Below are 16,213 nucleotides of genomic sequence, written 5' to 3'. Positions count from 1 at the left end.
AGGTCTATGGGGTCTCATTCACACGTGGCGTTTACATTGTGTTCTGAAACGCAATACAACAGCTGAAGAAATGTATCTAATTTCATTGCTGTTAACATTTACAAAACTCAATGTTAACACATACAGGGATGTGTTAACATTAGCTTTTTGTTAACATATTGTTAAGGGGTGTTAACATGTTGTTAACAATGCGTTTTGTAAATGCAAATGTTTCTAAAGGGAGATCTTAAGGGTGAAGACACACATGGCGTTTTTGGGCCGTTTTTACTAAGTGCGTTTTCAGATAGTTAAAAACGCATGCGTAAAAAAACGCATCCGTTTTTTGAAAACGCATGCGTTTTTGTCCGTTTTTCATTGCGCAATTTCGGAAAAATGGACAAAAACGGATGCGTTTTTTAACGCATGCGTTTTTAACTATCTGAAAACGCACTTAGTAAAAACGGCCCAAAAACGCCATGTGTGTCTTCACCCTAAGATGTGAATACTCTCACAGCTGAGAAGTTGTTACAGTTGCATCCAGTCTTGGCAATTCTCTGCAAACCAAACAACTTTCACTTAGAAGTCTATACATTTAGCTGCACTGAAACATTGTAACGACCCATGAATCCAGACAAACTTTATCAGCACATATCAGACAACACAAATCTCCTTGTTGTCTTAGTTTGTTGCATATTGTTGCACAGATACAATGTATCAGCTTACAGGGAGCTGCCTGGACTACTAGGTTGTTACAATGTATCAGTGCAGGAAACTACTATAAGAACTCCTAAGGATTGTGTGAAGTATCTGAGCCCAAGGTTTCCATTCAGAAACAGCAAGCAGAGATGTTTCCGGGTATGGGCTGTAGCCGTACAGATGTAGGCCCATTAGATTTGGGTTATGACTTGGTTGCTCTGTGGCTCCGTCTGCTGGGGCTTGTAGTACTCCGGAGCTCGCCTGTTCCCTGCCCCCTGCAGGCGCTTAGTATTCAGTGCGCTCTGCGGTCGCGGCGACGTGTTTGCACATTTGTTGTAATAATCGTTTAATGTGAATTTGCAGTTTGGTTAATTAACGGCTTTGAGTAGGAAGAGCCCCGAGCGGATCCGTGTCCCTCGCTCCGTAATTACCAGGTGTAAGGTGGAGGCCGCCTCCAGGGACGCGCTCTGACAATGTGAGGATTTGCTGGATCCTATTATTCCGAAAATTCATTATATGCAGGGTGTTCAGCCTTAAAGGGACGGCTCATCCAAGGTTCCTTGGTGTCATGGACGGGGACCACTAAATTTATGGATGATTTCCAATTTGTTTCAGTTATTTTCAAACACATGCATCCTGTAGCATCCTGCTTGTTACACTGCAGGTTCAGAGCGCAGTGGGTGTTCCCTGCTCGTTACACTGCAGGTTCAGAGCGCAGTGGGTGTTCCCTGCTCGTTACACTGCAGGTTCAGAGCGCAGTGGGTGTTCCCTGCTCGTTACACTGCAGGTTCAGAGCGCAGTGGGTGTTCCCTGCTCGTTACACTGCAGGTTCAGAGCGCAGTGGGTGTTCCCTGCTTGTGGAGCTGCAGATCCAGAGCTCAGTGGGTGTTCCCTGCTTGTGGAGCTGCAAATCCAGAGCACAGTAGGTGTTCCCTGCTTGTGGAGCTGCAGGTCCAGAGCACAGTGGGTGTTCCCTGCTTGTGGAGCTGCAGATCCAGAGAACAGTGGGAGTTCCAGGTTGTAGAACTGCAGGTTCAGAGTTCAGTAGGTGTTCCCTGCTTGTGGAGCTGCAGGTCTAGAGCTCAGTAGGTGTTCCCTGCTTGTGGAGCTGCAGGTCCAGAGCTCAGTGGGTGTTCCCTGCTTGTGGAGCTGCAGGTTCAGAGCTCAGTGGGTGTTCCTTGCTTGTGGAGCTGCAGGTTCAGAGCCCGGTGTGTGTTCCCTGCTTGTGGAGTTGCAGGTTCAGAGCTCAGTGGCTGTTCCCAGCATTTGAAGCTGCAGGTTATCTCAGCGGATCTGCTAGTGAAGCTGAGGAATCTGACTTTGGTGTGTTCCCTGCTAGTGAACCTGCAGATTCAGAGCTCATTGCTGGTTCCCTGCCTGTAGAACTGCAGGTCCAAAGCTTAGTGGGTTTTCCCTGAACTCAGAGCTGCAAGTACATAGCTCAGTTGTTTCTGCTTCTACAGCTGCGGTATCTGAGCTAGCCGTGTTCCCTGTTATGGACCTGTGGGTTCAGAGCTCATTGTGTGTTCCCTGTTATGGAACTGTGGGTTCAGAGCTCATTGTGTGTTCCCTGCTTGTGGAACTGCAAGTTCAGAGCTATGAGAATGTTCCCGGCTTGTGGAACTGAACGTTCAGAGCTCAGCGTGGGATTTCTTCTTTAATGCCAAGGGCTCTGAGTTAGGTGTGATCCCGGCTGATTACATTGCAGGTTACAAGTTCAAAATGTCTTCCCTTCAGAGTTCCAGAGATAAGACGGTGCTTGGGGAGCTGCAGGTTCAGAGCTCAGAGGGTTTTCTCTGATGAAACGGTGAGTTCACAGTTTATTGTGTTTTCCTTCTTATAATGTTGCAAGTTAAGGGCTCTAAGGGTGCTTACAGGAGTGAGTGCTTCACTATGAATCTGAAGTTATACTACTGCATTACTGAATTATGCTCATTTGCATAATTTTTATGCTTTTTGTTCTTTCACAGCAGGGCTTATTAAGCCCCTGCCAGGGGGGAGGGTGCACACCAGTATGTCAGTACTTGGTTTACAATCCTTCATCCTGGTGGTAGATGTCCTCCAGAGACTAGATGCCATGGAGCAGCTGAAGGCAGATGGACTCTCCTCCATCCCTGAGAGACAGAACGCGGGACTGTGACCGATAGGATGTTACCGGGTCGTTAACAAACGTTATAACACAGAGAAAATAAACTCAGACAATTTGTCGCTTGCAATGGTGGAACATAATGACCCTGACGATCCTCCGCTCCATTTAGATAGATTTTATCACCGAGAAGGAAGAATGAGATGAAGACCAGGAATGTTCTGGCAGGAGACGTAGTCAGCATCACAGCGCCCCCATCAGTCACTGCCCAGACACTGCCAGGACTCCTACTATGCAAACTGCTGCAGATACATAATACATACATAATAAAGAAAATTGCATCATACAGTATTATAGTAGTTATATTCCTGTACATAGGGGGCAGTATTATAGTAGTTATATTCCTGTACATAGGGGGCAGTATTATAGTAGTTATATTCCTGTACATAGGAGGCAGTATTATAGTAGTTATATTCCTGTACATAGGGGGCAGTATTATAGTAGTTATATTCCTGTACATAGGGGGCAGTATTATAGTAGTTATATTCCTGTACATAGGAGGCAGTATTATAGTAGTTATATTCCTGTACATAGGGGGCAGTATTATAGTAGTTATATTCTTGTACATAGGAGGCAGTATTATAGTAGTTATATTCTTGTACATAGGAGGCAGTATTATAGTAGTTATATTCCTGTACATAGGGGGCAGTATTATAGTAGTTATATCGCTGTACATAGGGGGCAGTATTATAGTAGTTATATTCTTGTACATAGGGGGCAGTATTATAGTAGTTATATTCCTGTACATAGGGGTCAGTATTATAGTAGTTATATTCCTGTACATAGGGGGCAGTATTATAGTAGTTATATTCTTGTACATAGGGGGCAGTATTATAGTAGTTATATTCCTGTACATAGGGGGCAGTATTATAGTAGTTATATTCATGTACATAGGGGGCAGTATTATAGTAGTTATATTCATGTACATAGGGGGCAGTATTATAGTAGTTATATTCCTGTACATAGGGGGCAGTATTATAGTAGTTATATTCCTGTACATAGGGGCAGTATTATAGTAGTTATATTCTTGTACATAGGGGGCAGTATTATAGTAGTTATATTCTTGTGCATAGGGGGTAGTATTGTAGTTATATTCTTGTACATAGGGGGAAGTATTATAGTAGTTATATTCTTGTACATAGGGGGCAGTATTATAGTAGTTATATTCTTGTACATAGGGGGCAGTATTATAGTAGTTATATTCCTGTACATAGGGGGCAGTATTATAGTAGTTATATTCCTGTACATAGGGGGCAGTATTATAGTAGTTATATTCATGTACATAGGGGGCAGTATTATAGTAGTTATATTCCTGTACATAGGGGGCAGTATTATAGTAGTTATATTCCTGTACATAGGGGCAGTATTATAGTAGTTATATTCTTGTACATAGGGGGCAGTATTATAGTAGTTATATTCCTGTACATAGGGGGCAGTATTATAGTAGTTATATTCTTGTACATAGGGGGCAGTATTATAGTAGTTATATTCCTGTACATAGGGGGCAGTATTATAGTAGTTATATTCCTGTACATAGGGGGCAGTATTATAGTAGTTATATTCCTGTACATAGGGGCAGTATTATAGTAGTTATATTCCTGTACATAGGGGGCAGTATTATAGTAGTTATATTCCTGTACATAGGGGGCAGTATTATAGTAGTTATATTCCTGTACATAGGGGGCAGTATTATAGTAGTTATATTCTTGTACATAGGGGGCAGTATTATAGTAGTTATATTCTTGTACATAGGGGGCAGTATTATAGTAGTTATATTCCTGTACATAGGGGGCAGTTTTATAGTAGTTATATTCCTGTACATAGGGGCAGTATTATAGCAGTTATATTCCTGTACATAGGGGCAGTATTATAGTAGTTATATTCCTGTACATAGGGGGCAGTATTATAGTAGTTATATTCCTGTACATAGGGGCAGTATTATAGTAGTTATATTCTTGTACATAGGGGGCAGTATTATAGTAGTTATATTCTTGTGCATAGGGGGTAGTATTGTAGTTATATTCTTGTACATAGGGGGAAGTATTATAGTAGTTATATTCTTGTACATAGGGGGCAGTATTATAGTAGTTATATTCTTGTACATAGGGGGCAGTATTATAGTAGTTATATTCTTGTACATAGGGGGCAGTATTATAGTAGTTATATTCCTGTACATAGGGGGCAGTATTATAGCAGTTATATTCCTGTACATAGGGGGCAGTATTATAGTAGTTATATTCTTGTACATAGGGGGCAGTGTTATAGTAGTTATATTCCTGTACATAGGGGGCAGTATTATAGTAGTTATATTCTTGTACATAGGGGGCAGTATTATAGTAGTAATATTCCTGTACATAGGGGGCAGTATTATAGTAGTTATATTCCTGTACATAGGGGGCAGTATTATAGTAGTTATATTCCTGTACATAGGGGGCAGTATTATAGTAGTTATATTCCTGTACATAGGGGGCAGTATTATAGTAGTTATATTCTTGTACATAGGGGGCAGTATTATAGTAGTTATATTCTTGTACATAGGGGGCAGTATTATAGTAGTTATATTCCTGTACATAGGGGGCAGTATTATAGTAGTTATATTCTTGTACATAGGGGGCAGTATTATAGTAGTTATATTCCTGTACATAGGGGGCAGTATTATAGTAGTTATATTCCTGTACATAGGGGCAGTATTATAGTAGTTATATTCCTGTACATAGGGGGCAGTATTATAGTAGTTATATTCCTGTACATAGGGGGCAGTATTATAGTAGTTATATTCCTGTACATAGGGGCAGTATTATAGTAGTTATATTCTTGTACATAGGGGGCAGTATTATAGTAGTTATATTCTTGTACATAGGGGGCAGTATTATAGTAGTTATATTCCTGTACATAGGGGGCAGTTTTATAGTAGTTATATTCCTGTACATAGGGGCAGTATTATAGCAGTTATATTCCTGTACATAGGGGCAGTATTATAGCAGTTATATTCCTGTACATAGGGGGCAGTATTATAGTAGTTATATTCCTGTACATAAGGGGCAGTATTATAGTAGTTATATTCTTGTACATAGGGGCAGTATTATAGTAGTTATATTCTTGTACATAGGGGGCAGTATTATAGTAGTTATATTCTTGTACATAGGGGGCAGTATTATAGTAGTTATATTCCTGTACATAGGGGGCAGTATTATAGCAGTTATATTCCTGTACATAGGGGGCAGTATTATAGTAGTTATATTCTTGTACATAGGGGGCAGTGTTATAGTAGTTATATTCCTGTACATAGGGGGCAGTATTATAGTAGTTATATTCTTGTACATAGGGGGAAGTATTATAGTAGTAATATTCCTGTACATAGGGGGCAGTATTATAGTAGTTATATTCCTGTACATAGGGGGCAGTATTATAGTAGTTATATTCCTGTACATAGGGGGCAGTATTATAGTAGTTATATTCTTGTACATAGGGGGCAGTATTATAGTAGTTATATTCTTGTACATAGGGGGCAGTATTATAGTAGTTATATTCCTGTACATAGGGGGCAGTATTATAGTAGTTATATTCTTGTACATAGGGGGCAGTATTATAGTAGTTATATTCCTGTACATAGGGGGCAGTATTATAGTAGTTATATTCTTGTACATAGGGGGCAGTATTATAGTAGTTATATTCTTGTACATAGGGGGCAGTATTATAGTAGTTATATTCTTGTACATAGGGGGCAGTATTATAGTAGTTATATTCTTGTACATAGGGGGCAGTATTATAGTAGTTATATTACTGTACATAGGGGGCAGTATTATAGTAGTTATATTCCTGTACATAGGGGGCAGTATTATAGTAGTTATATTCTTGTCTGGCTGCTGTTATAAGTTTCTGGTTCTGTGTATGAGGCTCTGTTCTGTCCTGTGTTACTAGTTGGCAGTGATGTGTCTTCTTCTGCTGTCACTGAGACGGAGATGTATAGCCGCCGGTCCTGTGGACAGGTCATTAGCCGCACAATGACTGCGCTCTCGCACCTCCTCCGCTGTCCCTGAAAACATATTACTTGAGTTTGTTGAATTGCAGGAGACAAAATGCAACAGAAAATTGCTCTGATAAATGACTGATATTTAGTTGTTTTGCTTTAATAGCAGTCGTTTCAATGTGTCGGCGGAGCGCTCTCTCCTCCGCCGCGGCCTCTAAAGTGAGCGGTCAAGAGTTGAATGACGAAAGGTAAAAGAATCATTTATTTTTCCGATTACGGTTTTGCTCTCGGCCCGGAGAACCTGCTACAATGTGAGCGATAAGAGGAAATGTCACGCTGTATGGAGGGATGAATATACATGTCACGTCGAGGAGGAGCCGCCAGTGACACCGCGAGGCAACCGCTAATTACAGCCGGAAATTGCTGCATCACCTTTTACAGCAAAGTGTGACCAGGAGCCAAAATCTGTTAACTCTTTGATTCCCAGCAGGGCATCCGCATTGGAGACTCCAACTCCCCTGCAGCCAGTGTCATGTATTGTCCATGGAGAGATGTGTAACCAGACCTTTGTGTATGTTGTTAGTAGCAGCAGGACTGTGACATATGGATTTATATTCCAGGATTGTAGCTTCTCCACATTTAAAGCAGGAGTGTAATCAGTGGAGGTTGTGCCCCCCTTATATACAGAGGAGGCCGTGCCCCCCCCCCCTGGACAGAACGTGGCCTTCCTCTCGTGCTCCATTTAGCAGGTACAAACCATCCTATGTGTTCTGGTCCCGAGCGCTCAACTAAATAACTAAGCGTGAAGTTCTGTGTTTGTAGAGTCAGGAAAAATCGATATCCGTAATATAAGAGAGATTGTTCTGTTTCTTCCCGCAGAGCTTAGATGGCAACATCCGACTCCTCGCCACGACATGGCAAAGATCAATTTACCAGCCAGTTCCATCCTCTGCATCGCACTAATTGCCTGCTGATCCCTCCGGCACCGCACCCCCTGCTCCCACTAATTGCCTCCAGCCCCTGCAGCGCCCGGCACCGCACCCCCTGCTCCCACTAATTGCCTCCAGCCCCTGCAGCGCCCGGCACCCCACCCCCTGCTCCCACTGATCCCTCCAGCACTGCACCCCCTGATCCCTCCAGCACTGCACCCCCTGCTCCCACTGATCCCTCCAGCACTGCACCCCCTGCTCCCTCCAGCACTGCACCCCCTGCTCCCACTGATCCCTCCAGCACTGCACCCCCTGATCCCTCCAGCACTGCACCCCCTGCTCCCCCTGATCCCTCCAGCACTGCACCCACTGATCCCTCCAGCACTGCACCCACTGCTCCCACTGATCCCTCCAGCACTGCACCCCCTGCTCCCCCTGATCCCTCCAGCACTGCACCCACTGATCCCTCCAGCACTGCACCCACTGCTCCCACTGATCCCTCCAGCACTGCACCCCCTGCTCCCACTGATCCCTCCAGCACTGCACCCACTGCTCCCACTGATCCCTCCAGCACTGCACCCCCTGCTCCCACTGATCCCTCCAGCACTGTACCCCCTGCTCCCCCTGATCCCTCCAGCACTGTACCCCCTGCTCCCGCTAATCGCTGCAATGTTCATTTTGCCTGGAACAGATACAACTCTTTTTCCTAATGAAAATGATTTTGCAGCAAAGGATAAAAAATCCCAGCCCCCCCCCCCCCCTCTCCCCTGACAACACCCGGACCCATTTATCACACTGACACGGTAAAATGGAAACAGATGCAACAATAGGAGTAATGGCCGGACTGATTGTTATTGATCCGGTGCCACAAGGGCTAATTAATAGACTACAACTATGTGCGGCACGCGCGTCTGTAGGTGGAGACCTGCCGCAAGATGTTCCCTTTATCTATCAAAGCCGCGGAGCAGGTACACGAGACGCGCTGCATAATTTATAGCTACAAAAGGAGGCCGACTAATTACTGGAGGAGAAGGTGGGAGATGGGGAACATGTCAGCTACAAGGAAACCTGCAAGACAAGCGCCTGCTCGGTCTACATCCACCTGACGGGGACAGCTCAAGGGAACCTGTCAGCAGGAGTGACCATACAGACTGCAGCCAGTGCTATGTATCATCCCGGGAGAGATGCGTTATCAGACCTCTGTGTAGGTTGTTAGTAGAAGCAGGACTGTTATACGTGGATTTATCTTCCAGGATTATAGCTTCTCTAAGTGCACTGGGGGGTGTCCTCACACTGCTGTGCTCTCTGCTCTCTACGAGCAATGTTAGGTATTGTCCGCAGAGAGATGTGTTATACCTTTTTGTATGTAAGTAGCAGAAGGACTATGAACTATAGATATATTCTAGGATTGGAGAATACACACTGCTGAGTTCTGAGCTCTCCGCACTCACACTGCTGAGTCCTGAGCTCTCTGCACACACACTGCTGAGTTCTGAGCTCTCTGCACACACACTGCTGAGTTCTGAGCTCTCTGCACACACACTGCTGAGTTCTGAGCTCTCCGCACACACACTGCTGAGTTCTGAGCTCTCCGCACACACACACTGCTGAGTTCTGAGCTCTCTGCACACACACTGCTGAGTTCTGAGCTCTCTGCACACACACTGCTGAGTTCTGAGCTCTCCGCACACACACTGCTGAGTTCTGAGCTCTCCGCACACACACTGCTGAGTTCTGAGCTCTCTGCACACACACTGCTGAGTTCTGAGCTCTCTGCACACACACTGCTGAGTTCTGAGCTCTCCGCACACACACTGCTGAGTTCTGAGCTCTCTGCACACACACTGCTGAGTCCTGAGCTCTCTGCACACACACTGCTGAGTCCTGAGCTCTCTGCACACACACTGCTGAGTCCTGAGCTCTCTGCACACACACTGCTGAGTTCTGAGCTCTCCGCACACACACTGCTGAGTTCTGAGCTCTCTGCACACACACTGCTGAGTTCTGAGCTCTCTGCACACACACTGCTGAGTTCTGAGCTCTCTGCACACACACTGCTGAGTTCTGAGCTCTCTGCACACACACTGCTGAGTTCTGAGCTCTCTGCACACACACTGCTGAGTCCTGAGCTCTCTGCACACACACTGCTGAGTCCTGAGCTCTCTGCACACACACTGCTGAGTCCTGAGCTCTCTGCACACACACTGCTGAGTCCTGAGCTCTCTGCACACACACTGCTGAGTTCTGAGCTCTCTGCACACACACTGCTGAGTTCTGAGCTCTCTGCACACACACTGCTGAGTTCTGAGCTCTTTGCACACACACTGCTGAGTTCTGAGCTCTCCGCACACACACTGCTGAGTTCTGAGCTCTCTGCACACACACTGCTGAGTTCTGAGCTCTCTGCACACTCACTGCTGAGTTCTGAGCTCTCTGCACACACACTGCTGAGTTCTGAGCTCTCTGCACACACACTGCTGAGTTCTGAGCTCTCTGCACACACACTGCTGAGTCCTGAGCTCTCTGCACACACACTGCTGAGTTCTGAGCTCTCTGCACACACACTGCTGAGTTCTGAGCTCTCCGCACACACACTGCTGAGTTCTGAGCTCTCTGCACACACACTGCTGAGTTCTGAGCTCTCTGCACACACACTGCTGAGTTCTGAGCTCTCTGCACACACACTGCTGAGTTCTGAGCTCTCCGCACACACACTGCTGAGTTCTGAGCTCTCCGCACACACACTGCTGAGTTCTGAGCTCTCCGCACACACACTGCTGAGTTCTGAGCTCTCCGCACACACACTGCTGAGTTCTGAGCTCTCTGCACACACACTGCTGAGTTCTGAGCTCTCTGCACACACACTGCTGAGTCCTGAGCTCTCTGCACACACACTGCTGAGTCCTGAGCTCTCTGCACACACACTGCTGAGTCCTGAGCTCTCTGCACACACACTGCTGAGTTCTGAGCTCTCTGCACACACACTGCTGAGTTCTGAGCTCTCTGCACACACACTGCTGAGTTCTGAGCTCTCTGCACACACACTGCTGAGTTCTGAGCTCTCTGCACACACACTGCTGAGTCCTGAGCTCTCTGCACACACACTGCTGAGTTCTGAGCTCTCTGCAGACAGTATTGAGTATTGTCCCTGGAGAGAAGTGTAATCAGACCTTTGTGTATGTTGTTAGTAGCAGCAGGACTGTGATATATGGATTTATATTCCAGGATTGCAGTTTCTCAAAGTGCACTGTGGGCGTGTCCTCACACTGCTGTGCTCTGTGTTTTCAGATCTATCCCATGTGTGTTGTTAAGTGCAGCACCATAAATGAATGACGTTATCACCTGCAGCTGCGTACATGATGTCATCACATGAAGCGATATACATAGATGACATCATAATGTACAGCAGTATAAACCCAATACTGTATCATATCCATTAATGATGTCATACGATACATAGATACACATGAATGATGTCATCAGAGATACTTCTCATGATCTGATCTGCAATGATTCAGCTGCTACAATGAGAGACATGTATGAGCGCAGCAGCGCCCCCCCCCCCCTGGCGGTGTGTAACCAGGCAGAAGAAGTGCCGCTCCGTGCAGCGTGTGGAAGGTGCTAATGGACAGAGACTTAAAGTGGCGCCATATAGCGCGGCATCCGTGTAAATCCCACCGGTCGCGTGTTTGATCCTTTTATCACTTAATAAGAGGGTCCTCCCGGCGCTGCACTAAGTGCCACCCCCATGTTCTCCGCTCCGCGCCGCTCCGGCTGCTCCACCAGGAAACATCATTACACAATCATCCATCACACGTGCACTCCCGTCACATCCAGCGAGACGCCGGGGAGAAGCCTGCCCGAATATTTCCCAAACATTTAACCAAAGAGCGAAAAAAGGCAGAAAAGTCAAATGCGATCATTACAGGGAGCGAGCGCGACACTCTACACGTACAGGAGCGGCGGTCTACCTAATACCTCCGTCAGGGCGGCCGCCGTGAGGTTATTTACCTCCACTGGAACCTCCAAAATTGAAGAGCGTTGTGATAGAGTGCAATGACCAGGGCAGAACATGTTAAATAGAATGCGTAATAGAGTGCCAGTGGCTAAAACACATGAGAGCACTCGAAATAGAGTGCGTAATAAAGTGCCAGGAGCTAAAACACAGCGGAGCACTCAATATAGAGTGCGTAATAGAGTGCCAGGGTCTAAAACACAGCAGATCACTCGATATAGAGTGCGTAATAGAGTGGCGGGGGCTAAAACACAGCAGAGCACTCGATATGGAGTGCGTAATAGAGTGCCAGGAGCTAAAACACATCAGAGCACTCGATATAGAGTGCATAATAGAGTGCCAGGGGCTAAAACACAGCAGAGCACTCGATATAGAGTGCATAATAGAGTGCCAGGGGCTAAAACACAGCAGATCACTCAAAATAGAGTGCATAATAGAGTGCCAGGGGCTAATACACAGAAGAGCACTCAATATAGAGTGCGTAATAGAGTGCCAGGGGCTAAAACACAGCAGATCACTCAAAATAGAGTGCGTAATAGAGTGCCAGGGGCTAATAAACAGAAGAGCACTCAAAATAGAGTGCGTAATAGAGTGCCAGGGGCTAATACACAGAAGAGCACTCAATATAGAGTGCGTAATAGAGTGCCAGGAGCTAAAACACAGCGGAGCACTCAATATAGAGTGCGTAATAGAGTGCCAGGGGCTAAAACACAGCAGAGCACTCGATATAGAGTGCATAATAGAGTGCCAGGGGCTAAAACACAGCAGAGCACTCGATATAGAGTGCATAATAGAGTGCCAGGGGCTAAAACACAGCAGATCACTCAAAATAGAGTGCATAATAGAGTGCCAGGGGCTAATACACAGAAGAGCACTCAATATAGAGTGCGTAATAGAGTGCCAGGGGCTAAAACACAGCAGATCACTCAAAATAGAGTGCGTAATAGAGTGCCAGGGGCTAATAAACAGAAGAGCACTCAAAATAGAGTGCGTAATAGAGTGCCAGGGGCTAATACACAGAAGAGCACTCAATATAGAGTGCGTAATAGAGTGCCAGGGGCTAATACACAGAAGAGCACTCAATATAGAGTGCGTAATAGAGTGCCAGGGGCTAATACACAGAAGAGCACTCAATATACAGTGCATAATAGAGTGCTAAGGTGTAAAACACAGCAGATCACTCGAAATGGAGTGTGTAGCAGAGTGCCACTGATAAAAAACCAAGACTGAACCGTCAAAGTAGAGTGCCATTGATGATCAGTAGAGTGCCACTGATTAAGAAACAGCTGAACTCTCAAAATAGAGTTAATATGAGAGTGCAATTGATCAACACTGTTGAACCCATGAAATAGAGTGCTACAAGAGAGTGCCACTGATTAACATAGATCTAAATACTCACATTAGAGTGCCACTGATTGAAATGGATTTACACTTAAAGGAAATCTACCATCTGCTTTTATGCATTGTGAACCAAACATACCTAGAGAATGCTGTAGCGACACCGATGCAGGCACATATCTTGTGTAATCATTGAACCCAGTGCTTTTACTGAAATTTTTTTTTTTTAATTATGATAATGAAACTCTGACGCTCCTGTGGCTGCCCCGGTGCTTCTCCTCTTACCCTATTTATGCTCCAGCCTTGTCCTGCCCAGAAAAGGCTGAGAATTACATCAGCAATGTGTTGTCCCTGACAGGCAGAAGTAATCAATCACTGCACCAGCCCCCAGCTGCTGTGTATGAGTCATCCAGCTCAGTTGATTAGTCCTGTCTGGAAAGTTCATGAAGCTCCTGATTATGTGGAAGTAATGTGTTTATGTACAGCACTCAGCTTTCCCAAGGCCCTGAATTTTATAATTGTTTTTTGAGCAAAACCATTCGGATCAGGGATTAAACAAGATATGTTTCTGCATCCGTGTCGCTACAGCATTCTCACGGTATGTTCGGTTCATAAAGTGTAAAATCAAATGGTAGGTTTCCTTTTAAGCTGAAACACAACGGCCACTAACTAAAGTAACAGAGCAAACAATCTATAGACAGCGTAATCTATAGACAGCGTAATCTATAGACAGTGTAAAACCACTGAATACACAGTCAGGGAGCAGGAGCCGTCACACTGTATAGTAGTAGTAATATCTCATAGATACATTGTAGCATCTCACATACTGTACATTTCCAATATCCCACAAATATGTAACAAGTTGTGCATCTGTGTAGCCATATTTATCATTCTTTGCCCTCATTTTTTATACGTAACCACTATGCAAAGCCATTTGTCGCCATGGTTACAGACTACAAACACACGGTGTGTAGTCTGATGCTGCAGTGATGTATTAGTCCCTTATCTTCCCCTACTCCTCACCTGTAGACGGTGAGTGACGCATGATTGCCGACTCAGACTACACAAAGGGTTTATTTGTAGTCTGTTACTATAGAGACACATGGCTCTGTCTTGGAGCTGCACACCCAAAAGATGATACATTATAATTGTAATATATTTCTTTTGCATAAATGTTCCCACCTGAACCAGACTTCAAAATGTAGAAGAATTGCACTTACTTTTTCGGCCGACTGCGACGTTCCAAAAAATATGGGAATGAAGGCCAACCAAACTATGCAGGTTGTATACATTGTAAAACCTATGGGCTTGGCCTCATTGAAATTCTCCGGCACGCCCCTTGTTTTGATGGCGTAGACGGTACAAGTCACCATGAGGAGAATGCTGTATCCCAAGGAACAGATGATTTGTAGATCCGTAATGTCACATTTCAGGACTCCGCGTCTGTGCTCCGGATCCACCGTCTCCGGCCCATAGTCAATGATGATGTTCGGAGGGTTGACGCCAAACCAGATAAAAACTCCAAGAAGTTGGACGGATATCAAACTGGAGGTGATGGCCAACTGCGAGGTGGGGCTGATGAGCCGCGGGGCTGTCACCGACTTCTTACCCTGCTCAAAGATCCGGTAAATCCGATTGGTTTTGGTTAACAGAGCGGCGTAGCTGATGCACATTCCCAACCCCAAGAATATACGCCGGAAGGAGCAGACACCCAGGTCCGGTTTGGCGATCATGAGAAACGTAATGATGTAACAGAGGAAGATCCCGGTGAGCAGGACGTAGCTGAGCTCCCTGCCCGAGGCTCGCACGATGGGGGTGTCATTGTATCGGATGAAAGTCGCCATAACAAAGATGGTGGCGATGATACCGAGCATGGCAAGAAAAACCGGGATCACCGCCCAGGGAGAATGCCACTCCAGCTTGATGATGGGGATGGGGTCACAGCCGGTGCGGTTCCGGTTGGGGCGCATGTTGAAGTCGCAGCGGTAGCAGGTGAGCTCGTCCTGCAGGTACTTGTAGCCGTCGCACAGGTCGCATTGCCAGCAGCACGGCATGCCCTTGGCGATCTTCTTCCTCTCTCCCATTCTGCAGGGGAGGCTGCACACGGACGGGGGGATGTCGTGCGTCGCTCTGGACCACTGCATGTCCTCAATCTGCAGGGAAAGAAACGACCGGTTAAAGGGCATCTCCACAAACGCCTTATTCACCCATCAATACAAGCAATTTCTAGTTACATTTATAGAAACAGAAAAATTATTAGAGAAAACAACAAACTGAGGTCATTTCCTCGGACTTCCCCTCCTTTCCTTCTCCCAGGGTGAGCGGAGCCTCCTCCTGAGACTCATGTACCAAGAAGTATCCGTGTCATCCCATGCAACCAATCAGTGATGGAGATTTCAAAAACAGATTCTTATTGGTTTGTATTAAAAGTTTGGCTACTTTTACGCTTAGACAAGTGGGGAAAGGGAGTGACAATCATTCAGCAATGAGCTTTCACATCAAGCGCTTTACCTGGCTACAGACGTGGGGCATAAAGGGAACCAGTCACTGGGTTTTACCCCACAAAACTACCAGCCCCCTCAGGTGGGGTATAAAATGTCATTTTCTTGGAATTCCCTCTTTTATGTGAAACCTCACCTATTTATCTATACAAAAAAATCTCCCCGAAAGTCCGGCAAATATGACTCTTCTCCCCTTATTATCACTTGAGATGAGTCAAGTTTAGTGGTTTCAGGGATAGTGTCACTTCAAAAGACCCTCCCTATCTTCTGCTCTATAGCACCTAGAAATGTTTTATGCTTTTGATGCCATATTAAAGATTCAGGCTTATGGCTTTGTGAGCTACAGAACCAGAGGTACCGGCAGCTGTACCTCCATATCTGTAACTCACAGAACTGTAAGCCCAAGGGGTCCGCACAATTACATTATTATCTTTAATATGACACAGGTGCTATAGAACATATGGCTGAAACTGAATATCTTCTGATTGAGGCTTCTGAAGTGACTCTTCTCCTACAACCACAAAACCTGACTCATCTGATACCCAGCTATATAATTCTGCATGTAACATCACCCCTGCCTTATTGCAGAACACCAGTGACCGTCTCTCTGCTGCCTCTAACATCATGTCCTTTCTCTTC

At 45.5% G+C, this 16,213-nt stretch overlaps 1 protein-coding gene across 1 annotated transcript in view; it reads right to left on the bottom strand.

Moving 5' to 3' along the window:
• GRM7 (glutamate metabotropic receptor 7) overlaps nucleotides 1-16,213 on the bottom strand; it is a 308,516-nt gene that overhangs the window by 53,566 nt on the left and 238,737 nt on the right. Inside the window, exon 8 of the mRNA XM_072128330.1 lies at nucleotides 14,294-15,226. Within this exon, the coding sequence (XP_071984431.1) occupies nucleotides 14,294-15,226 (933 nt within the window). The remainder of the gene's footprint in view (nucleotides 1-14,293; nucleotides 15,227-16,213) is intronic.

The sequence above is a fragment of the Engystomops pustulosus genome, chromosome 10 (genome assembly GCF_040894005.1).
Source record: "Engystomops pustulosus chromosome 10, aEngPut4.maternal, whole genome shotgun sequence".
NCBI classification, from domain to species: Eukaryota; Metazoa; Chordata; class Amphibia; order Anura; family Leptodactylidae; genus Engystomops; species Engystomops pustulosus.
Note: the sequence above shows the minus strand (reverse complement) of the source record. Positions and strands in the feature narration are given on the sequence as shown.